This window comes from Copadichromis virginalis, linkage group LG6, assembly GCF_057382275.1.
Source record: "Copadichromis virginalis isolate Kocher_CV1m ecotype Utaka linkage group LG6, C_Virginalis_male_GT1.1, whole genome shotgun sequence".
Classification (NCBI taxonomy): domain Eukaryota; kingdom Metazoa; phylum Chordata; class Actinopteri; order Cichliformes; family Cichlidae; genus Copadichromis; species Copadichromis virginalis.
This window is the reverse complement of record NC_140623.1, coordinates 22,465,522-22,490,718: the sequence shown is the minus strand read 5'-3', so window position 1 is coordinate 22,490,718 and position 25,197 is coordinate 22,465,522. Positions and strand designations below refer to the sequence as shown.

Below are 25,197 nucleotides of genomic sequence, written 5' to 3'. Positions count from 1 at the left end.
TCTCCAAGGTAACGCAACCTCTGAGTTGGCACCCCCACGCAATGACCTGATTGAAATCAATGAGGGGGCTGCTTTTGTTTTGTTTTTTATTACAGTCTTAATGTCTGTGTGATCACAGCTCTAATCAGACTTTTTTTTTATTGACGAAAAGCAAAACCGATCATCTTCGCTGCAGCACATTCACACAGCTGGCTCTTTTCTTTTTTTTTTTAATTGGCTATCATGAATAACCTGTCTCACAAAGATAGTCAGCAACTGGTTCCCTTATCCTGGATATTTTACCCGAGACTTAAACAGCTGCACCAGCAATACACTGCATTTAATTTGTGACAGGATAACACTGTCATATCTATAAAATGAAAGTAAAGAAACAAGATCCTATAATTTAGTGAAGCTACCAACAAAAGAAATGATTAAAAAATGATTTTATGTTCAATAAAACAGTAAAATAAATGAATTGTATGCTAGCTAAATTGTAGGTGTTTGCAGTAGAATGAGTTGATAAAACATTTGCTTTTATAAAACCTATTACAAATGGATATGCACGAAATGGGCTATTATGAAACTATAAAGAAATTGTATTCCCACTATTGTGAGCAAACAAACTGACTTGAATTAAAGAATGGATAATGAAGCTCCATATGGCCTGAGATTTGTGTGAATAAATTATAAGTAGCAAATTTCCAGTGTGTAAATGCTCTTCCCTTTTGCCTTTTATTTCCTTAGTTCAACGATGCAATTAGGGCAGAATGGGCACATTTTTTATTTTTATTTAGAGAATAATCATATCACTGATTGAGTTGAAAGAAAATCATTCGCATTGTACTAAAATTAAGAAGGAAATTTAGCACAGTTAAATGTAGGCCTTCTAGCAACCTGTGGTACTTTTGTGGTCCTGTTTTATACTGTAAGTGCTCCTTTTGAGAAAAACTAAACTACTGTTAGTTTATTATAATACCGATATAAATAACCAGGCAACACTATGCACTTCACAAGCATAGCTGTGACAGAACTGTGAATACAGGCTGTCACCATGTAAGAATAATTTTACACAGATACATGTCTATATTTGATCCTCTGCTCCACAGAACCTAAGCCGCCCAGCTGTGTTATCATTGTGATGCTGTTAAAATTAATCCATCTGCGTTAGATCAACTACTTGCTTTGAAGTTACCTGGCAAACTAACAGCCTTTGTCATTGGGACGTCACTTAAAAGACAGCAGAGAGGAATAACGATGCTTATTAATGATTGAGTCACTCGCCTCGTACAGAAAACACATACAAAGTTATAAACAAACTGAAGCAGATATTCTCTCATTTCTTCTTCTTGCTAATTCCTCTGAATTCTTTATTTGATGAAACACACAGGGATTTTTCCCCAGCTTTGAAACTATTTTAGCTTTGAATTACATTAAGAACTTACAATCACTGCACAGCAGTTTTTAAATCTTATGCCAAAAAAAAAAAGCAGTCAGGATTCAAACAGTAACTTAAGAGTTTGGCTAAAGACTTTAAGTCAAAATGTTTCAAAGAAAATTAATAATAACACTGATTATAATATTTAAGCGATTGAAACATATTGGTAGCATCTCTGTTATGCTCATTTGTAAAGAGTTTTGACTTTGAGCTTTTCTGTTTCACAAATACTCTGCTGCACCATCGCTTTCCGCCCCAAGCTGCTTCCTCCCCTTAACTGACTAAAACTTGGCAGCCCTTTTTGGCTTCCTTTTTAACATCATTCTGTATAAACTGCAGTTACAATCAATGATCTTGTGGAAATGGGTCCAGATATTTACCTGTGAATAATGCACAAATGCAAGTTGTTCACAGATTTATTCTCCTGCAGTTAAACAACATGCTTTGGGACATGTTACAGTAAATGTATTCGCAGATGACTTTCTCTTTCCTCCCAGTTATCTTTTTAGCACTCAGTAAATAATGCATAAATCATTATGGTTGTGAATTTGATTTGGAAATACCTATTGGATATGGTTTTTAATATGACGGAAGACCTTACGTAGGAAAATGGCAGAGACAATTAACTTTTCAGGGATCTTTAAGCCATTCTCTACGCATCAGAAGGACATGATTTCAGCACATTGGGGCTTGAAAGCAGAAAAAAATGCCCTTTTCAGCTGTCTATTTCAGTTTGTTCCCTGATCTCTGACTTTATCTCTGTCTTTGTGTTTGCTGCAGACACCAGAGGAGCTGGAAGATGATTCTGACTTTGAACAGGAGGACTATGATACTCGCAGCAGGACTAGTGTCCAGACTGAAGATGACCAGCTTATTGCTGGACAGAGTGCCCGGGTGAGTGGATGTTCACATCCCTTCTGTGCTGCAACTGCTCAAATGCACATCAACATCAAAGCTGACATAAAAAATAACATATATTTGTTTTGGGTAAAGAGTAGCAGAAATACCAAAGTGACTATAGTGTTGCTGCTTTGTATACATTCGTCCCCATTCCCTGTCTACTCATAAATTGATTCATCCAACTGTGTCCATTTACATAGCATATAAGTCCATTTAAATGGTCCTAACAAGCTGTATTATTTTAAATAAACACCGTTCCGGGATGGCAGGTGTAAAATTGCAATCACAAACACAAAAGTAATTACCAAATTCCCTTCAGACACTAGCCACAACACAAAATACAGTGCAGTGCTGAGCCAAGGCTTCAGTCGTGATCGCCATGGTCTGGGCTTTGTTTCACATTAGTGATTTTTCACTTGGGCCCAGCTTAAAGGACATTAAGAGGGTATCAGTGCTTGCTCCCCTCCAGCAACACACACAGAGACTAGCGGTGTGTTGCATGTTGAATGGATTGTGGATGGCAGGAGTGCGACTTGGCCCGACACCTCTCTCTGTGGCAGAGACCTGCATTATCCCGCCCGTGTCTCTCCACAGTGTGCACGCATGGGGCTAATGCATAAAAAGGGAGAAATAAAACACATCAAAACAGCAGCTTGTTATAACTGAATGTGCTACATGTGACATGTGGTGTCTGCTGACAGGTAAAACAAAACAGCTAACTCATGACTACTGAACCCTGTGCTGGACAGTAGCCTGTGTGACAGGAACTGACTCAGTTAGACATTTAGTCGCAGTAGTCTACTGGTCATGGCTGCAAAGTAAGGCCGTTATCTGGTTTTTTGTTTGTTTGTTTCTTATTTTTTCTGGGGTGGGTCATCTACTTATCAGAAGTTCAGTGGTTCGATCCTTGGCTCATCCAACCTGCACATCTCTGAACCCCGAGTTGACCCCAATGCATTCATTGTGTGCTTTAACATTAGGGCAAAAGTGCTTCAAACTACATAGAAAAAATGAATGTAAAAGTAGGTGAATGAGGATTGTAGTAGGAACGTGCTTTGAGTGCTCAAATTGAGTAGAAAAGCACTCTATAAGCACCAACTCATTTACCATTATTGCATTTTAGAAACTAACCCATAAGTGGAAGTTTTCTATGAGAACATGTTGTATAACTTTTCAATATCATCACATGATTCCTGCCAACAAACCCTTGAAAACAGAACCAAAAAAATCTTCTTTTTTTTTTTATCATTGCCTTGGGTTAGCTAAAGATTATTTTCATAGTTTAAAGAGAGAAATGCAGAAGGAAACAAATAGGCTCCTGTGGGCAAAGCTGCATATCATGTTGAACCATCCACCCACCCCAACCTCTTCCCTCCCACATTACGACTCTATGACACCATCTTGCTACTTCTGCCTTTGCACCTAAAAGATGGAAGTCACAATCAATACTGGAAGTGCTTGTGAGTGAAATTTAATTACAGCTCATATCAGGCATCTGATCGAACACCTGACACTGTTTTATTTCTTAATAAAGCACCCAGAACATCAAGAACTAGCAGCACGTAGAAGAAAATGTTTAAATGACTCAGGGAAATTCAAATGATATATTTTCCATCCTTAAAAACAGACCAATAATGTACACTTTATATACAAGCATGGAAGAATATTTTAGATTTGATTTCTGTCAAGAGAACAAATGTCAGTCAGTTCAAATGAAGAGTAAGAATTTATTCTAATTATGAGGATTAAGAACAGGCGCAGGCTTTTGGGTGCACAATAGCCGATCCAGCACTGTAGGGGTCCTGGGTGCGAAGTACTTTAAGTTTGCTGTATGTATACTCCCACTAAGGCACCCGCAGTGTAACGTTGCGTGGCCATCTGAGCTTAGATGCACCAGCCTTTGCACACAAAGGAGCTCCACAGCACCAAACTGTTAACTAGTTTTCCTGGCATTCAGCTGTGATTTGAGTGGGCAGCTCTTCTTGGAAACAGTCTGAAGTCAACAACATGTCCCTTTGTCATAACTTATTACTGCGATATAAGGATATAAGGTGGTTTAAATCAAAAAGCCATATATCACAGCGGGTTATCAAATGTGATTACTCGTATTTGTACGTTGAGTTTGCATCGTCATGTGCCTTCTTAGTATCTGGCGTGCTGACAAAGCCTCTCACATAGTTAACTGATATTGCCTGTTTTACTCATGGTTACTGTTATGCCCTCAGAGCTTAAACATGCATGAGGCAAGTGCATTCATAAAAGATGTTTTTGCTGTGAACCGCTGGTGATCTGCCCAGTCTGCCTCATCCAGTTGTGTCAGGATAGAGCTTGCTATCCTCTCACGGTCATGCCAAGTCCATGCTAGCGAGCTGTGTTTCTATTCAAAGAGACAAGAGAAAGCGTAATCTGGTTTTGCCATAGGAGTTGACACGAGCATACTGGGGTTTACAGTCACGATCCCTCCAAGGCCCTTCAGTATGTCGTATCACACACAGGACACAGGCATGATATCTTCAGTAAGTTCCTCAATCTCTTTCTTTCTCCAAAGAGAGGGGGCGAAAATCAAATTAAGTCTAGGGCAGTCCCAGGAGCCTTTGTTCCCCAGGCTTGTGTGGTCCTCTGCTTTTCACTTGTATTATACTTTTGCATAAAGCCAAGTTATTAAAGCAAACATGTATAATGAGGGGGCAGAAAAACACAGAGGCGAATTGGGTCTGTGTATAGTGTCTCTTTCTATCAGAACATGCCGAAGCAAACTCTGCTGCTATAACAAGCCACAGATAATGCACGGGGAGCCAAACATAAAGCACCCCAACACACGGCAAACATTTCTTAACACTGTGATTGGATAACAGCTGATAGGTCATCCATAAAATTGAACTCTGAGTGTCTGGGCAGTTTATTTCAAATGAAACAAATTAAAGTCATTTCAAGATGCCGCACTTGGTGAAGAAACCCGGAAAGCGCTCTAATCCCTGCAGACGTAGCCGAGCCGCAGAGTGTATTGGCACAGAACTCCCTCGGCCGGATTTGCCACTATGTTAAGCTCCAGAGGCCCGCTCCTTGTTGTTATCAGTAAAGTAGGGAAAGGGATTTGGGGATAAGTGAATTCTAGAGTGCAGGATAGAAGGAGGAGGAGGATACGACGGTGTGTGTGAGTGTGCGCGCGCTCATGTGTGTTTGGCAGGGGGGGGTGCTTCACCAGGGGCCCTTCCTGCTCCCCTGACGTCCCAATTGGCTCGTGTGTTTACCCCTGTGCTTGCAGCTCTCTTTTGTGTTCAGAACCTCTTTCTCTCTCTTTTCCTCCCTGACGCACTCTCTTTTGTCACGCCGTTTTCAGAGTGAATCGGTATACTAACCAAATCCCTCACTTTCTCTCCCCAACTTCCCCTGATCCCTAATTTTAGAGAAGGAATTTTCACTCTAAATTGTTGAGTTCAAGAGACTTTTTGCTCCCTTTAGTTGTTTAGGAGAGCAGTTTCACTTCGTTTTATGTAGTTTCTACAAGCAGAAGATGGGGAGAAGGAAAAAAAACAAACATTTTTGGTGCATCTAGAGGATCGCTGATTCTCAGTTTACATTTTTATTTCCCTGCCTCATTGCAGTGGCATTTTGCAAAACCATACCATACCATACCATGTGTTTCTCCTAATGGCGTACTCAGCCTTTTTGACACTGGCAGCATACCATTCAGTATAATAATAGAAATAAGTGAATTATTGATGCCTCAACAGTTGGGTGCAGGAAAGATGTGAACAGCAAAGATGATAATGACCACCTTCGAGACCTGAGGTCAGAGAGCTCTGCCTGTCACAGCACAAGCACCAGTGTCCCTATTACTGAGGCAGCACTCACAGTGCATTATATTTTTGGCCACACTAAGATGTGAACATGTAATCAGCAAGTCATATCCAAGGGGGGGCTATTGAATCGTCAGACCCCACCTGCTGAGAGCACAAGCACCTTTAACGAATCTGGACTAAAATATCTTTTGTTGTTCTCAAGATTATATTTGTGAATACTTGAAGTATTATTCAGACTCATTTGAATTTAAGAACAGGTTGCAATTCAAATCAGCAACATAAATAAGACTTTCTTAGAGCTGAGAAACAGCAAGCGGTGTTACATAGAACAAAGCAAAAAAATCAGCCGAGAATTTCGAGAATATAAATGTAGAATGTGGCTAAGTGTTAATACTTGGCATTTAGACTTTGACCTTGTCATTTCCCACATGAACACACCTGAGGCTCAGCTCAGCAGGTTGTGACTTCCCCACCAGTGGACTGTGGGGTTTAAAAAGCTTTTGAAATGCTGTAAGAACAACTGTAACACCAGTGGCAGCGACATAGATTCAGGTCAGCGAGAAGGAAGCAGGTGTGCATGAAAAGAGTGAGCAGAGCAGTTCATGCAACATATTAGTGTGGCCACCATCCAAGAATTTTAAACTCGATACTGATGCCCACAGAAATACTTGATCCTTGACACCATTTTTGATATCATGGAGGGGGGGATGACATGTAATTATGAGGCTTTTTTTAAAAAATTGTTTTAAAGATTAGAAGAAAACAGCAACATTTTTAAGTGGCTTACACAGTCCAAAAATGTATATTAAAATAACTGTACGGTTATTTTAAGGCAATGTGTTAAGATGTGTTCAGATTAAGATTCTTAGGTAGTTCTGAAGAATAAATTGAAAATTAAAAACAGCTATATTTGAGGTTGTCTGAGGTGAGGCAGTGCCGTGCTGCTGGTGACTTGGCTCCATGTTTTCATTGCTGATAAAATAAAGTTGTTAAAGTAGGCTGTGACTGTTTCTGGGTGAGTTTCTTCCACGTCAAAATAATGCCAAAATAATAAAGAAAAATAGACACAGTATCCTTGTTTAATTGGCATAAATTCGTCCCATTTTAATGTATTAACTTTTTTATCATGTAGCACAGTTTTTACGATTTCTGCAAATTGCCATCCATAAAAAAATCATCATTGGGATGCTATGCGACACAGACACCGCTTTAAGAACCACTCGTGACTCTAATAAAATAATACAAATCTCCTTGGTGAACTAACATTTGGACGTGTTTTTGATGTGTTGACGAGCGAGTGCAAAGTCGATGTTCAGCCAGTCAGCGGTGCCGAGGACCCAGAGCCCCTGAGCAACGCGCGCAGGCATACCTGCAGTGCGAATAGAAGTTTGCCCTGCTGGAATCACTTGTGTGATTTAAATGGTTTATTCCTCATTGTGCAGTCTGAATACATAGTAACTTGGTATTTGTTTTAAGTATGAGCAGTGTTTTCACCCCACATGCTGTTAAATGGGATTTGCTTCAGCTCTGTTGTTTGTGTGTCTTGGCACAAGCAGCAGAGGAAATCTACACTGGGCTTGAGGGGGCTGGTTTTGCTTGTTTGTTTATGCCGTATGGGCTTTTTTCTTTCTTTTCTTTTTTCAAGCTAACCGCCATCAAAGCTTTGCAGCACCCCGCTCACAAAGTGATCAGTAGGCCAAAGCTCATGGACGCATCTGCTGGCCTCTGATGAGAAAATTGTGCCTCCATGCTTCCCTATTTCTGTCTGTAATTTCAATTTTCTCTTTTTCATTGTTGGCCCTCTCCCCTATGCTTATTCGCTTTCAAAGAATTTCAAGAAGACAAGTCGTCTATGGTTTTTCCCCCCTCCCGTTTCCCTCCTCACGCATCTACCAGGAGCACTGAGCAAAGTGACGCACTCGCTCATCAAGCTCGCCCCACACCCCCACACACCAGCTTTGCTGTGAGAGAGGGAATAAGGAAGAGGGAAAGGGAGGAGTAGGGTGATTATTTCATTAAGAGAATGGCAGTTCTTGGAGGGCAGTCAATAATAGATGAGGTTAAAAAACAATGGTGACTTTCCTTTTTTCACTGTACTCGTTTTCTCTCTCACCCTCTCGAGTCAATAGAATCGACCTAATGGAAACCAGGTTACTCTTCCTTCCATCTCACCTCCCTGACATAATGTTGAACAAATGCATTATTCATTCTCTGGTCTAAGAAGCGAGGTAATTATACATTTATCTCCCAAATAATACTGGGTCCTTACTGCTCCTGTGACCTTGCCACAAGATTTATGCCATTTTGGACCTGCCCCCAAAGGCCGCTGAGAGAGCAAATGTATTCTCTTGGAAGGAGAAAAAAAAATGAAGGCGAATAAAAAAAATGGATTTGCTTTTTATGGATATAAGATGTCAAGTGGTTTGAAAAGTTCCAGTCATTAAATATAAAGTTTAGAACTTTATTTTGAAGTGTTTCAGAGGAGCAAGTCATCAGACCCCAGATTTAATGTTTAACTTTTGTCCAAGTTTTTGTTGAGTGGATAAAAAAGTGTACCAGAAGGGAAAAAAATGAACAAATGGTGCAACAGCTCTTTTATAAATGCCCTCTATGCTGTTTCTCTTAGCATAATCCCCCTTTCTTTCTCATTTCCTTCTCATTCTCTCCTTCCCAACTTTAGCTCTCTCCTTTATTTTCTCCACTGTTTTTTCCCTCATGAGCCATCTTCCCAATTTATTCAGCTCAAATGTACCCTTTCATAATATCTTCCTCCTCCTCTAATGCTTTTTGCTTCCTTCATACTCCCGTGTTGCCTGCAGGCCATCATGGCACAGCTTCCCCAGGAGGAGAAGGCAAAGATTGCTGAGCAGGTGGAGAGCTTCAGACAGGAAAAGTGCAAGTTAGACGCAGAAGTTGCCAAGTGGGACGACAATGGCAACGACATCATTGTGCTCGCCAAGCAGATGTGCATGATCATGATGGAGATGACAGATTTCACCAGGTAAGAGTGACACACAGTGGACATTTTTATTTTAAATGTGAAAATTATGCAGATGGAGATTGTTTGAAAAGCAAACTATATTCTGTTTTGTTGAAGGCAAAAAAAGCACTTTGTTATGATCAGACTGTAATGGTTGTCATGGTTCAGAGACGGGCTATATGTTGACTCCTGCTTTTTTTTAAAGCCATCCTTAATCTGAGCGTTCAGACAGTCACATTAACCCTGCCACAGTACTTAAGCCACCTGTAGTTCGTGATCCGTAGGTGTCCTCAGGACCACATTTTGCCACGATGACACTTACTCACGCGCACAAACACTCACAAGGTGAAAACAATACCGGTCACACCATTGCGGCTGGTGAAAATCAGAACCATGATTAGTCATGAGTGTTTGTGACTGCGGTGCTGTGACTGCACCGTTATTACTTGGCAGTGACCCCGTTGACTCACGCTGGCATGAACAAACTGAATGGAAGTTTCAACTTCCAGTGACTAAAAATGAGACATCAGTGAGAGGCAGGCACAGTTCTCTTATCCACATTAACTCTCCCCTTTGTTGCAAAAAAGAAAGAAAAAAACCCCAAGTTAGATCACAAACGATCTGGTTTCCTCTCCTGTATTTTTTCCCTTTTACCGTAACTTCTCTGAAAATTCATGTTTTGCTTTTAAAGCATAAATTGTTTCCTTCTTGGAGAGTGCTTCAAAGCATGTCTCCAAGATGGATCATTAGGGATACAGGTAGACTGTATTTGTTTCATCCATTATCTGGGAATGTCTTTGTTATTGTATTGTGTCATATTTTTAATGCCACAAACAGCAAATTAGCTTCCCTACATGCCTGTGCAGCACTGGGGTGAGCGCAGTCTTTAAAGGGAAGCTCTGCATGCCTCCTGCCTCTGCAACTCCACCCACCATCCCTTTTTTCCCGTCTTCTCTCCTTGAATTTTCCCAGAGGCAAAGGCCCCCTGAAGAACTCCTCAGATGTGATCAACGCGGCTAAGAAAATTGCAGAGGCTGGTTCGAGGATGGACAAATTGGCCCGTGCTGTTGCAGATCAGGTAGCTTTGCAACTCAGTTTGTGTCTGCTTAGTTTAATTTTTTGCCATTATACACGTACTTTGTATCAGACTAAATGTGTCTCTGACTGTGTCACGGTTTCTGGCGGAGGAGCAAATTGTGAATAAGCCGGCATGGCCGATGGAAATCTTTACTGTGGGCATTGATGAGCCTTGCCGAAGCAGCAGGGTGTGTTTCTGCATGACTTTGTCTCCCAAAGGGACCAACACTGAGAGAGCAAGACAGCAGAACCAAGTTGTGTCTCTAATATAATTAGCTCCCAACCGAGGTGTTGCATTCATTATCAGATGAGTACCTCTCTAAAACACGCTGACAGACCATTTTCAATATCTAATCAATCAGCGCTGCGCCGGGGGAAGATGGAAGTGAAAAGCAATACGTGTGTATGTTGTGTATGTGTGTGTACAGCAAATGAAGTGGGAGGTATTTCAAAATGCTAGCAGCACTCCAGGTAATGCATAATGTTCTTCTTCATTTCATCTGTCTCTAATAAGAAGTGAGAATAAACTTAGGCTCAAGACTCACTGATTCATTAAGGCAGCCTGTTGTCATTGTAATTGCTGCTGCTGTTAGCTAGCAAACCTTTGGAATAATTGTGTGGATGCTTTAAGCATCCACACTATTGAGTTCCTGTTTCTCTTTATTCTTTATTATTGTGTGGATGCTTTAAGCATCCACACTATTGTTTTCCTGTTTCTCTTTATTCTTTATTATTGTGTGGATGCTTTAAGCATCCACACTATTGAGTTCCTGTTTCTCTTTATTCTTTATACTTTATTCTAGTTGCTTCCGTACACTTTTCGCCGTTTAACTACTTCCACAATTTTTGTGCTATTTTCACCGTTCAAACTTTAAACTATTCAGCTATTTTTGCTAATTCCTGCTACGATTTTTGCTATTTTTAACTATTATACTTTTTAAAATATTAAGCTTTTTTCCTTTAATTTGTCCCATTGAAATGAATGGGAAACTTCTGCAATTCTGCTAAATTTTGCCTGTTTTTGAAACTTAACTACTTCCTCATATTTTCACCTAGAACAACCATTCAAATTTTAAAATGTTCACAAATTATTTGGCTATTCAGGTATGATTCAGCTTTTTCAAATCTTTTACTGTTTTACTTTTATGCCTCTTAAAGTTTTGAGTTGCAAAATTGTGATTTTTCACAAAATACATGCGTTGTTATGGTTGCTATGCTCTTGGCTTCCAGTGTGCCACTGAAGGTTTTGCAATTTTCACTTCATGTCCGAACAACTTCCTGCTACTTGCTCAATTTTCACTCAACTTCCACAAATTATACATCAAAACGTAGGTATTTTTGCTGGCTTTCAGAAAATGTCACCATCATTGTTGTGGGATTTATAGAATTTTTGCAAATCTCCTCAGACTAACACAAGGTCAGAAAACTCTCCATATAAAGTGAATGGAGAGCTTGTTCAAAATCACCGCTGGATTTCTGTAATGAGAGGCATATTCGAATCGTCATATCTCCTTAACGAAGCAAAGTTAAGACATGAGGCTTGTCCCCGAATATCTTCAGACACCCTTGACGCTCACAATTCAAGAATTTCTTTCTCACCTATTACCGTTCTGAAATGAGTTGGACTTGTTTGAGGGTAGGAAATTCGTCCTTCGCTCAGATTTCTTCAGATTTCAAACTGTGGAAATGAACCACTTTTTTCTCTCGTCATAACTTTTTGTTGGATTTCCACAGAGACCTGAAAATTTCCATGATTGTTCACCAAAGCCTGCTGTCTCTTACGGTGAAAGAATGATATCGATACTCCAAATAGATTTCGAGTTAGAAAGCGTTGTTTGAGGGCAAGTCAAGGCAGTTTTTGCTTCGCTCTACTCAGTTATGGTGCATTACAAGTCAAATATCTTTAATAATTCATATTTTAATGATAAATTGTAAACACTGGAAGATTCCCCCATCTCTTCTGAACAAAACGGTGTAAGAATGACCGCTCTAGCCCCTACGGTTTGGAAATTATGGTCATTTGTTTGAGGGGAGTCCTCACTATGAGAAATAGGCTGCAATAATCCTGTGCCTCTCTGTGCTGCGTGTGTAAAAAGAGGCACATGTTTTGGCGGGAAAAAGTACACAGGCTCTCTGATTGGTGGATTCAAATTCAGCAGCTCCCAGGCTGACCTAGAAACTTACTTCTCTCTCCCTGTGCATTTTTTTGCTGATTTTTTCATTTAACAAGTATATTTGAGGGACCCTCAGCATGTTCAGCATTTTTTCAGCTGTCCATTTTGCTTTTCCAATTTTTCTGTTTAACTTATTACTATTGTGCTAAATAATACTATTTCTGCTATTTTATAAGATTTGTGCCTAATATAGTATTTCTGCTAAATTACAATATTTCTGCTTTTTATACTATGTGTTCTAAAACATAGTATTTCTACTAAATGTAGTATTTATGCTTAATCATACTATTTCTGCTTTTTATGGGATTTGTGCCTAATATAGTATTTCTGCTTTTTATAGGATTTTTGCTCAAATATAGTATTTCTACTAAATGTAGTGTTTATGCTTAATCATCCTATTTCTGCTTTTTATAGGATTTGTGCTTAATATAGTATTTCTGCTAAATTATAGTATTTCTGCTTTTTATAGTATTTGTGCTAAAACATAGTATTTCTACTAAATGTAGTATTTATGCTTAATCATAGTATTTCTATATATTTCTGCCAGGTCCCCAGGCAGCCAATCCTCTGTGAGGACTGAGAAATTCAAATTTTCAAATCAGGGCCTGCACGGCTTCCCAGCCAATCATATATGTGTCCTGAGGCATTCAAATTTGCATATTGGGGCCTTCATGGCTTCTAAGCCAGCCAATCATATCTGAGGGCTGAGGAATTCAAATCCACAAATCAGGGCCTGCACGGCTTCCCAGCCAGCCAATCATATATGTGGTCTCAGGCATTCATATTTGCATATTGGGGAATTCGTGGCTTCTAAGTCAACAAGTCATCCATGTCATATATCTCTAAAAATTCACATTTTAATGATAAATTGTTAACACTGGAAGATTCCCCCATCTCTTCTGAACAAAACAGTGTAAGAATGACCGCTCTAGCCCCTACGGTTAGGAAATTATGGTCATTTGTTTGAGGGGAGTCCTCACTATGAGAAATAGGCTGCAATAATCCTGTGCCTCTCTGTGCTGCTGCGTGTGTAAAAAGATGCACCTGTTTTGGCGGGAAAACGTAAACAGCCACTCTGATTGGTGGATTTAAATTCGGCAGCTCTCTCCCTGTGTGTGTGTGTGTGTGTGTGTGTGTGTGTGTGTGTGTGTGTGTGTGTGTGTGTGTTTAGTGGGAGAGAGAGGACCCTGCCCTTATTTGGCAGCATGTCATTGTAGGATTTAAATTGAATATAGTTAGACTGGTTGACTGGATTAGAGCCTGTGTTTGTGTGTCCCTCTGTGCATTTGTGTTTCAATATGCCTCCATATTTGTAATTTTGTAAGTTATTACTATTCTGCTAAATCATACTATTTCTGGTACTTTTCGGTACTTGTGCTAAATACAGTATTTCTGCTAAATCATACTATTTCTGCTTTTCATAAGATTTGTGCCTAATATAGTATTTCTGCTAAATTATAGTATTTATTCTTTTTATAGGATTTGTGCCTAACATAGTATTTCTGCTAAATTATAGTATTTCTGCTTTTTATACTATTTGTGCCTAATATAGTATTTCTGCTTTTTATAGGATTTGTGCCTAACATAGTATTTCTGCTTTTTATAGGATTTGTACCTAATATAGTATTTCTGCTTTTTATAGGATTTGTGCTTAATATAGTATTTCTGCTAAATTATAGTATTTCTGTTTTTTATAGGATTTGTGCTAAAACATAGTATTTCTACTAAATGTAGTATTTATGCTTAATCATAGTATTTCTATATATTTCTGCCAGGTCCCCAGGCAGCCAATCCTCTGTGAGGACTCAGACATTCAAATACACAGATCAGGGCCTGCATGGCCTCCCAGCCAGCCAATCATATCTGAGGTCTTCCGTTTCCTCTCTCGTCATATCTCAGTGACAGATGTACATAGAGCAATGTAAATAGCAGTCAAAGTACACCAAAGTCCGCTGATTCAGCCAGTAGAAGAATTATGCTTCTAGTCCACCTAGTTTTTGAGTTACACAACGTTTTGTAACTCCAAAAAACGGCATTTTTCCGCCTCTCACCGCGATCTAATTCTGACTCCTTATGAGCCTGTTTTTCAAATCAGCTCCTCCCTTTCCCAGTGGCGCAGTTGGTAATGACACGGGTCTGCAAGTCAAAGATCGTGGGTTCGATTCCACCTTGGTCAACATGTTTTTTTTCCCTACAAATTAATACACTGTCACAGACCAGTAATTCATATTCATCATTTATTACAATTCTGCAAACTTTTATGATTTTACCAGCTTTTCTAATATGGACCTCACATTCTTGTTAACACTCCATGGCACAAATACTCTTCCCTTTAAGCTCTGTGTGTGTGTGTGTGTGTGTGTGTGTGTGTGTGTGTGTGTGTGTGTGTGTGTGTGTGTATCAATATTTCTCCCATTTTAAAGTATTACTCCTCCATAATTGTATTTCTGTTAAATCAAAGTACTTTTACTACATCTTAGTAGTTCTGCTCAATCATAGTATTTGTTCTAAATCATTTTTATTATGCCATATTGTAGTATTTCTGCTAAATCATACTATTTCTACTATATTATATTTTTCTTTATAAATATAGCATTTCTGCTATAGAATTGTATTTCTGCTATGTTATAATATTTGTGCAAAACCAGAGTATTTGTGCTAAAACATAGTATTTCATCTAAATGTAGTATTTCTGGGTAATCATAGTATTTCTATATATTTGTGGCAGGTCCCCAGGGAGTCAATCCTCTGTGAGAACTGTAATATTCAAATTTACATATCAGAGACATACAAATTGCATATTGAGGCCTCCATGGCTTCCCAGCCAGCTGAGGACAAGTCAAAGCAGTTTTTGCTTCACTTCTATTCAGTTATGGTCTATTACAAGTCAAATATCTTCAATAATTCATATTTTAATGATAAATTGTCAACACTGGAAGATTCCCCCATCTTTTCTGAACAAAACGGTGTAAGAATGACCGCTCTAGCCCTTACGGTTAGGAAACTATGGTCATTTGTTTGAGGGGAGTCCTCATTATGAGAAATAGACTGCAAAGATCCTGTGCCTCTCTGTGTCTGTGCTGCAGGCACCAGTTTTGCTGGGAAAAAGTACACAGCCTCTCTGATTGGTGGATTCAAATTCAGCAGCTCACAGGCTGCTTGACTGAAAACTTGCTTCTCTCTCCCTGTGTGTGTGTGTGTGTGTGTGTGTGACAGAGAGAGAGAGAAAGCCTTTTAATGGGATGATCTCATTGATCTCATATTCAATATATTTAGACTGGTTGACTGAATTGGATCTTGTGTGTGTGTCTCTCTGTGCATGTGTGTTTCCTTATGTGTACATATTTGTGATTGTGTGGCTATTATATTTTTTTTTGCAGATTTTTGTCATTTAACAAGTATATTTGACGGACCCTCAGCATGTTCAGCATTTTTTAGCTGTCCATTTTGCTTTTCCATTTTGTCTGTTTAAGTTATTACTATTGTGCTAAATCATACTATTTCTGCTATTTTATAAGATTTGTGCTTAATATAGTATTTCTGCTTTTTATAGGATTTCTGCTTAATATAGTATTTCTGCTAAATGTAGTATTTATGCTTAATCATACTATTTCTATACATTTCTTCTCTTCTGAACAAAACGGTGTAAGAATTAAGAATGACTGTTCAAGCCCTTACGGTTAGGAAATTATGGTCATTTGTTTGAGGGGAATCCTTACTGGATAAGGTTTATATATATATATAAATATATTGTCTTTAAAACATCTTTGCAGACTGTCCTGGACTGGTTGTCTTTTTTGTTTGTTTTTTTAGGTCTGGTGAACTCTATCACCAGCTATTTGGTGTTGGTGTTCAGGAGAAGAGCCTTCTAATAATATTTATTTAACTTATAGAATTAAAGTTCTGCTAGTTTTTTTCTGTAGCAAATAGATATTGTATAAAATATTTAAAATTACCTACATTTTTTATGTTTACAATGCCCATTGTGTGTAATACTGGAATTTCCTACGACCCGTGAACGCCTCATCTTTTACCTGACTGCCGGACATCCGCCTTTCTGAACACTTCGTTGAGTCCGCTCTGGGTGAGTGCTGCGCCTCTGCTTCTCCTCTCCTCTCCTAAATGTCTATACTCTGTTTGCGCGATTTAACAAGTTCTTGTTAGTGATTTATAAAGCCAGCCGAGGTATAACTCATGTTAAAGTAACACAATGGTTGCTTTTTAGTGAAAAGTTGTCATTTTTGTATGTAAAAGCAGTGTTTGATGAGCTAAAGCTAACAACCCAATGCTAACGACTAGCCTTCTTATGAGCCCAGTGTGAAATGAAGATTTGACGGTAAACCACGGTTATTGTGTTGTTTTATTAATTACATTTGGTGTGTTCGTGTTTCTCAGTCTGTTAAATAAGGTGCAGTTAGTTCTCTTCACAAATCAGTTGGTTAAAACAGCCTCATTCTTTATGCTGTAAAGTTTTAAACAAACCGCCATCTTAGATTCAGTGTCAGCTGTCGGCAAGATCAAAGGAGCCATTTTACCGCCTCTGACCGAACACGGGAGAAAAAGAGTCACGTTTGTCCAGGTCTTGTGGATTAATTAAGAGAAAGGAGGGGGGGAGAAACTGGGGATTAAACATAGGCTATGTCCCCACATACACGGGTATTTTTGAAAACTGGGACTTTACGTTTTCGTTTTAAAAAACAATCCCGTCCACACGTAAATGCAGAAATGAAGGAAAACTCTGCTAGGAACATACCAAAGCAACAGGTGGCGATATATTCCTAACCGTGTAGAAATGTTGGCCAATCAGAAAAGTCTAGAAGCCTCGGTGGGAAATAGCAAACAAAGATGGGGCATAAAAGCAGAACCGAGTCATATGTGTCGGGGGACAGTAACTGTGTGTGTATATGTAAGCATTTAAACACTGCAGAGAGAACAATTAACAGTAACCGTATTGTAGAAATTCATTTCACTGAAACAATAACGTGGTGCACAGTGTGACGTCAAAAAAGGCGCTGCGTTTTCTCAGTTTCCCTGTCCACACATAAATGCAAAAACAAAGTTTTCAAAAATATCCTGGCAAGCGTTTTTAGTTTTTCAGTGACCGAAAACGCCGTTTAAGTGTGGACGAAAGGTGCAAACGGATAGAAAAATCTCCATTTTCAAAAGTACCTGTGTACATGTGGACATAGCCCAAGAATAATAAGAACTCCTAATTTGTAGACTTTAATTTTTAAGAACTGTTTAACAAGGCTTGTTTGTGCCAACCTAAATCTGCAGCACAGTTTAAATTCTGACTTTGTGGAAAATTAATGAAATAAACAACAGCCCACCTTCACATAAATAAAATATGGCAGTATATTATTATTAGTATGGTACATAGATATTTATTTTAAAACTACAGCATATTTAATGATACTATGTGCAGTTGATAATATTTTAGGAAGTAGAATTTGAATGCAGACCACCTCAAATATTAAAGCCTTAAAAATATACATCGTGCAGTTTTTCATGTATGAGTGTTTTGCAATCTTAAATGAGAGGTAGACCAAAGAAAACAGAGGAGAGTTGTTGTTTGTATTCCAGCTGTAGTAAACAAAGAAGTTTAGTGAATCTTTTTGACAACAGAGAGTGATGCAGTATTGATGCTGATTTGAGTTTTCTGATCCTGTATTTTTGCTCTTTGTCTTTTGTTACACAGAGTGAAATAAAGCTTGGTTTTGCCTTTGCTGGTAAGTAAACAGTGATTGTAACTGAAGCAATATGAAATTGGGATTGTGTAACATGTTTAGCAATTTATATACCATAGTTTGGCTTTCTGTGATATCTTGCCATTTGCTCATGGGCAAAAACACATTTAGGATTTATAAGCAGTAAAGCCCCCCCAATAGATCTCTGAGTGTCCCTAAAAATGTCCCTGAAGTTTAATAGGCCATTTATGTCTAATTTTAATTTTAAAGGCTTATCAAAGCATTTCTGTAGTAATTATTGTTTTTATTACACATGTTAAGGCCATTTGAGACTCTGCAATTAAATGTTGCCCTCTTTAGACTAAAGTGAGTTCATTTTGTCTGAGGTAAAGTGCTGGGAAAAGTCTTTTTTTTTCCTTGCAGATTTATTTTGTTCATGCTTTTTTGTCACATGTTTCAAATCATCTAACAGGGATGATATGAATAAATACAAAAAAGCATTTTAAAGTGATGATTTCACGTATGAAGCAGAGAAAACCAAACCAGAGCTATCTGTTCTAATGTGAGAACATGCTGGTCTCTAATACCCAGCTGTGGAAGCCCTGATACGAAAAACTACCGTATTTTCACGACCATAAGACGCACTGTACTAAAAGGCGCAGTCTCAGTTATGTGTGCCATTACTGTATTTAACACACACATAAGGCGCACTGGATTATAGGGCGCATACAAGTACCGTATGCATATTTAAAAATAAAGCGGGAGCAAACCTGAGTTCGGTACCTTACTCACATTTCTATTACCGGTAATCATCATCATCATCAACAACACACAAGCATACAAGTGTGCGTATTTAAAAATAAAGCAGGAGCAAAACAAAGTTTGGTACTCACATTTTTATCATCAATCAAACCCATCGAAGTCCTCATCCTCTGTGTCTGAATTGAACAGCTGCGCTAAATCTCCATCAAACATGCCAAGTTCACTTTCTTCACTGTCAGAGTCACTTTCCGTGCCGTGCGGCTCCTCGGAAATGATGCCGGCTTTTGCAAAAGCTCGAACAACAGTGCCAGCAGACATGTTAGCCCAAGCATCTACAATCCATTGGCAAATTGTGGCGTAACTCGCCCGGCGCTGCCTTCCACTCTTGGTGAAACTGTGGTCTCCATCGGTCATCCATCACTCCCAGGCCGCTCGCAGCCTTACTCTGAACGGGCGGTTCACACCGATGTCCAGCGGTTGGAGTTCCTTTGTCAGGCCTCCCGGAATGACAGCAAGCTCACAGTTCATTTGTTTCACTAGTTTTTTCACATCGGCTGTGAGGTGGGCACGCATAGAGTCACAGATTAAGAGCGATGGTGATGCGTGGAAAAAAACCACCTGGTCTTCTTACATACACCTCCCTCAGCCAGTCTTTCATCATTTCCTCATCCATCCAGCCCTTTTCATTTGCCTTAATGATGATTCCTGCTGGAAACTTCTCTTTAGGCAAAGTCTTTCGCTTAAAAATCACCATAGGCGGCAGTTTCTGTCCATTAGCATGGCAGCCAAGCACAACAGTAAAAGAAGACTTTTCATACCCCGTTGTGCGTATCGCTACCGTGCTGGTCCCCTTCTTCTCCACAGTGTGACTCACCGGGATGTCAAAAGTGAGCGGGACCTCGTCCATGTTTGTGATGTGGCTGGGCTGGATGTTTTTGTCGCCGATGTGTTTGCTGCAGTAGGAGCGGAAGATGGCCAGCTTTTCCTTATAATCCGCTGGAAGTTGCTGCGCTACCGTAGTCCTGGTCCGGATGGAAAAATGGCACCATTTCATAAAACGAAAGTACCAAGACGGACCTCCTTGGAAATGTTCAATGTTTATCTCTTCAGCTAGTGAAACTGCTTTTAGCCGAATGGTGACCGTTGAAATGCTTCTCCCGCTCGTTCTTTGCTCGATGATCCACCGCTCGAGTCTTTCCTCCAACTCGGGCCACCTCGCCTTATGTCCGCGGAAACTCAGCTGCGTTTTCTTGACCTGCCGGAGCTTGTTTTCTAGCTTCCTCCATTTGCGAACCATCGATTCGTTAATCTTAAATTCTCTCGCCGCTGCTCGATTTCCATGTTCCTCCGCATAGCTGATGGCCTTCAGTTTAAACTGTGCTTCATAAGCGTGTCTCTTTGCCATTTTCAGGGTTGTTAAAACAACGATGTTCCACATAATGCACATACCTGTCCTTTTAGACAGGTATGTGCGATTGTCCGGTATATACGATCAACGCCCACACTTCACCCTTTAGCGTTCTCATGGTGTTCTCTACTACGTCCTCCTTACAACACACAGGGCGCACTGCGCTATAGGGCGCGCCGTACTTTTTGAAGAAAATCTAAGACTTTTAAATGCGCCTTATGGTCGTGAAAATACGGTACCATCAAGCATTTATAGTATCAAGTATTATTTGTGATTGTTGCATGCTTTGAAACTGTGATGTTATCATTTGATCAAGTGTGCAGTGCGAGCAAATCCTTGCTTGTGGTATCTGATGTGCTATGTAATGGCACCAAAGTATTAGAGCTTTACGTTAATGAGGAATTTCTGTGGCTTATTGCAGATTGATAAAACGACACATCACCTTAATAAAGACAGAAATCTTTAATAAGGTGCAGAAAGAGAAGATGGGGTGTTTATAGTAAAGCTGTTGTAAACAAAGAATTTAACAGATTTTTTTTTTTCACTATAGATTGTGATGCAGTATTGACTCTGATGCTGATTTCAGTTGTCTGATTCTGTATTTTTGTTCTTTTGTTACAGAGTGAAACAGAACTTTGGTTTTGCGTTTGCTGGTAAGTAAGCAGCAATTGTAACTGCAGTAATATGACATTGTCACTGTGTAACATGTTTAGCAACTTACCTAACGTAGTTTGGTTTTTGTGACATTACCATTTATTGATGGGCAAAATCAAATGGTCAGAATTTATACCTTGTAGCAGCAAAGGCCCCACACATGACCTCTGACTGTCCCTGAAGTTTAACAGGCCATTTGTGTCTGATTTTTATGTTTGAACACAAACAACTGTTTTTATACAGTTGTTTGTGTTCTCCGTTTGTTTGTGGATTTACGTAGCAGAGCACCACAGTTGTTGATTTATATCTTCACTCATATTCTGCTTATGTATTACATTAAAGTCAGACCACTATAGAAGTATTTTTGCCTGAGTGAACAGAAGTGGTACGTTAAACATTTAAGCAATAATAAAAGACTAAGAGAACCAGAGTTGTGAGTAGGCATTGTTGTGTATGTTAAAGCCTGTGTGTAATTTATATACAATAAGTTTAAATCAGTTTCTTAATAATTTGCTTGATACAATGTGTTTAAAATTTTATATAAAAGGGAAATATTGAAAAATACAAAAAGATTCCTGCCAACAGGTACAATGGAAGGACTCTTTATTATAATTTTTGTAATTGCAAAAATGGTGTGCCACTGTTGTTACTATAACATGTCAGAATTTACATGTATTTTAGGATTTACATATTCAGATCAGAACTAAAACCTAATGAGGTTTTCCGTTGATTCTAACAGTTGTGGTTTTTTCACACTTTATTAAGCACTGACTTGTGATAGAAAATGATGGAGCTAAAAAGCCATAATCTGTACCAACAAATATTGGTGCCTCTTTTTTGCACTTCTGTAGTATGCATGCCTTTATTACACATGTTATCACCATGTGAGACTCTGTAACTGAAGTTTGTCCTCTTTAGACTACAGTGAGTTCATAAAGGCTTGAAGAAATTGAGGATTTTACTAGTTATTTCATGTCACAGTAAATTGGATTGTGTGCGAAGAGGTTCAACAGTGTAAGTCATTAAACAGTGATCTGATGTGTTGTTTCCTTTCTCTAGGATACTGATCTGATCGTCGCAAGTCTGGTAAGTAAAGGTTTTGTCTGCGGTACAGTGCTGAGAAAGGTCTTTCTTCCTTGCAGATTTATTTTGTTTATGCTTTTTTCACATGTTTCAAATCATCTAACAAGGATGACCTGGATAAATACAAAAAGCAGTTTTAAAGTGATGATTTCATTTTTGAACCAGAACAACCTGGTCTAATGTAAAAACATGTTGGTCTCTAATACCCAGCTGTGGATGCCCTGATAGCAACAATTACCATCAAGCATTTACAGTAACTGGTAATGACTGATTTACATCACTGGTTGATTTTGGTCCACTATAATTTCAGAATTGTCATAATTAGATCCAAACAGGACAGGCAAAAAAAGAAAAGAAAAAAGTCTTAATTAAGGCCCAATATAGGGTTTTCAAGTCATGCCAAGTATCTTAATTTCATTAAAGTCCAGACTGATTAGTTTACACCATGTGTTTTGTTTCATTCATTCAATTGGACTTGCTTGTGTGCTTCAGATCCTAAGTGTGATTAAACTTAAGCCCAGGACCTGATGAGTTGATGTAGGTCCTGAAGTAGTAAAGGAACTCTGGGACATCACAGTAACAGCACCATGTTTGACTTTAATGCTGGTGTTTTTCTCTCACTATAGATGATTCAGTTTAGTGCAGTTAGTCAGCACAGCTCTTGGTTATCATCGAGATATTATTAGGCAACTTGTTTTTGCATGTTCAGCTACAACATCTGGGAGGGTTTCTGTTTTCTGAGGTCTCCAGATCCTTAGTAGTCTCTTTGTAAACCTTTACAGAACTATATGTGTTTGTTTCACATTAGAGCAGCTCACGACTAGCAGTTTAGGGACAATTAAATATTCACATAGGACAGGGGTCTCAAACTCCACTCTTCAAGTGCCGGTGTCCTGAAGCTTTTCCACGTGTCCCTGTTACAAAACACCTGAATAACATTTGTAGGTCATTAGTGAGAGTATAGAATTTGACTGTGTGCTGAAGTGGCATCCCCTAAGACTACTCAAATGTAAGTAATTTAAGTGTTTGGAAAAATGTACTTCTAAAAGTACTTTCATTGCATCATGTTCATTCACTCATGAGCTGCTATAACATGAATCAAATTCCTGAATTACCACCTCAGCATGCAGTCAGGTTCTGTAGAGTTTTGCTAATGACCTACTAATGTTATTCAGGTGTGTTGCAACAGGGACACATAGAAAAGTTTCTGGACACCAGGCCTTAAGGACCAGAGTTTGAGACCACTGGTGGTAGGGCATTGTGGATTTCAAAAGCTTCTTCCCTTAAATCACTGCCTAAAAACTGCTTTTTGTAATTTGTCATAATGACTTGCAAAGTATAGGTGGGATGAAAACATAAACATAAGACATTTTATAGTGGCCTGATATTTTTATCAAGGCTGTTTTTTGAAAATAATCCTGGCCTAATTTACAAAAGATGAACTGTCTGAAAGTCATGTTTGTTTGTTTAAGAAATGTGGGAATGTCCAGCAAAGATCTTACATGCAACAGCTCAGATACAGCACTCACTTCTGTTCTTTTTATCATGAAATGATCTACAAAGAAATGATCATCATACTAAATTTTGCTAATTAGGCCTTTATATCAGCTATGATAAGTTTATTATAGATTTAGTGTAGTGCTTATTGCTGTGCATCAAACATGCCCCAAATGTGACTGAAATATGTAGAAACTGCTGTGTAGAAACTAGCTGTCTCCAAATTTCTCATTTTGCCAAAATTCATACAGAGTGACCTGAAACTGTGCTGTAACCTCAGTGTGTTGGTTTTGTTGGACCATTTAATATTTACAGTAAGTTACTGTAGCAGCACGTCTTAGTTTGAGTTTATAGACTTAGTTTATTGTTTTAATAGAATGTAAAAATGTCCTTATAACAGTTCCACCATCATTTGTTAAACATTGTCATTCTGTTCAGTCCAATAATTTACTGTAGAAGTCTTTAGTATTTAAAGCCCTACATGTATTGTATTTTTGAGATTATAAGGCATAATGTCAATAAACAAGCCTGTTTTTAAGGCAGATTAAGCCAAACAAACAGTCAGATAAGTCAAACTTTATTCAAGTCATTCACAAACAACTCTCAACACTGTTCAGTTGTAACACATAAAATACAGAACAATACACTCACTTTTTCAGTTCATTCCTCATCCACAAATCCATCAAACTCTTCATGGGTTGATCAGTTTGAAATCTGCTTCTTAAGCATGTCTCTTAGCACGTGCCAGGTCCTTGTACACACACCATAATGTTATGTTGAAGCACCGTACGAATTACTCTGCGAGGGTCCTGACTATGGTAGCCATAATGCTCTGACAATACATCAAGCAGCGCAGCTTTGTAGCTTACGAAGTCTTACTAAAATATTTGACAGAATTTTGAGCGCTGTGTACCACAGAAATCCCGTTTGAGGTCAGTAAGCATAACCAGAATCGATACGCTAGGCACATTGTGTGTTTTTGAGATAATGACAGGATTTTAGGTGTGCCATATAGTCTGAAGAATATGGTAAATCCAAGCATGTTGGAAATATGACTAATTCCATGCCTTTTGTGTCTTACAGGTGACCTGCTGCAGAAGATCCTCTCTCTCTCTCTATCATTATAAGCAATTCTGTCTATCCTATCACTCTCCCAACTCTATCTAATTTGAAAGCCATTCTATCTTGTATCCCTCTATCCCTACTGCTCTATCTAATTTGAAAGCCATTCTATCTTGTATCCCTCTATCCCTACTGCTCTATCTAATTTGAAAGCCATTCTATCTTGTATCCCTCTATCCCTACTGCTCTATCTAATTTGAAAGCCATTCTATCTTGTATCCCTCTATCCCTACCGCTCTATCTAATTTGAAAGCCATTCTATCTTGTATCCCTCTATCCCTACCGCTCTATCTAATTTGAAAGCCATTCCATCTTGTATCCCTCTATCTCTACTGCTCTATCTAATTTGAGAATCCAAGTTTTGAGAATCCTTTCAGAATCCAATTTTCAGAAATCCAAGTTACCAGAACTTGATCTATCTGTTACAGAATTCTGAGAGATCTCTGCTCTCACTGCTCTTTCTTTCCTGTCATTAAGCTCTCTCACATTCAGTCATTTTGCTTTAAATTACAAGTTGAATATACAGTAGTAGAATTACAGTACAGTAGAACTTATAGTAGAAACTACTTACACAGCCCTACATTTGTCATTTTAATTTTGCATTAGACTTTAGTTTGGACTGCTAGTTTGGCT

General features: G+C 38.8%; 1 protein-coding gene and 1 long non-coding RNA gene across 2 annotated transcripts in view; one reads left to right on the top strand and one right to left on the bottom strand.

The window, feature by feature from the left end:
* Positions 1-25,197, bottom strand: part of LOC146707771 (uncharacterized) — a 331,445-nt gene that overhangs the window by 218,845 nt on the left and 87,403 nt on the right. The gene's annotated exons all lie outside the window — the stretch shown is intronic.
* ctnna2 (catenin (cadherin-associated protein), alpha 2) overlaps positions 1-25,197 on the top strand; it is a 373,909-nt gene that overhangs the window by 310,657 nt on the left and 38,055 nt on the right. Inside the window, exons 14-16 of the mRNA XM_085459281.1 lie at positions 2,198-2,311; positions 8,940-9,121; positions 10,073-10,178. Coding sequence (XP_085315407.1) covers positions 2,198-2,311; positions 8,940-9,121; positions 10,073-10,178 — 402 coding nt within the window. The remainder of the gene's footprint in view (positions 1-2,197; positions 2,312-8,939; positions 9,122-10,072; positions 10,179-25,197) is intronic.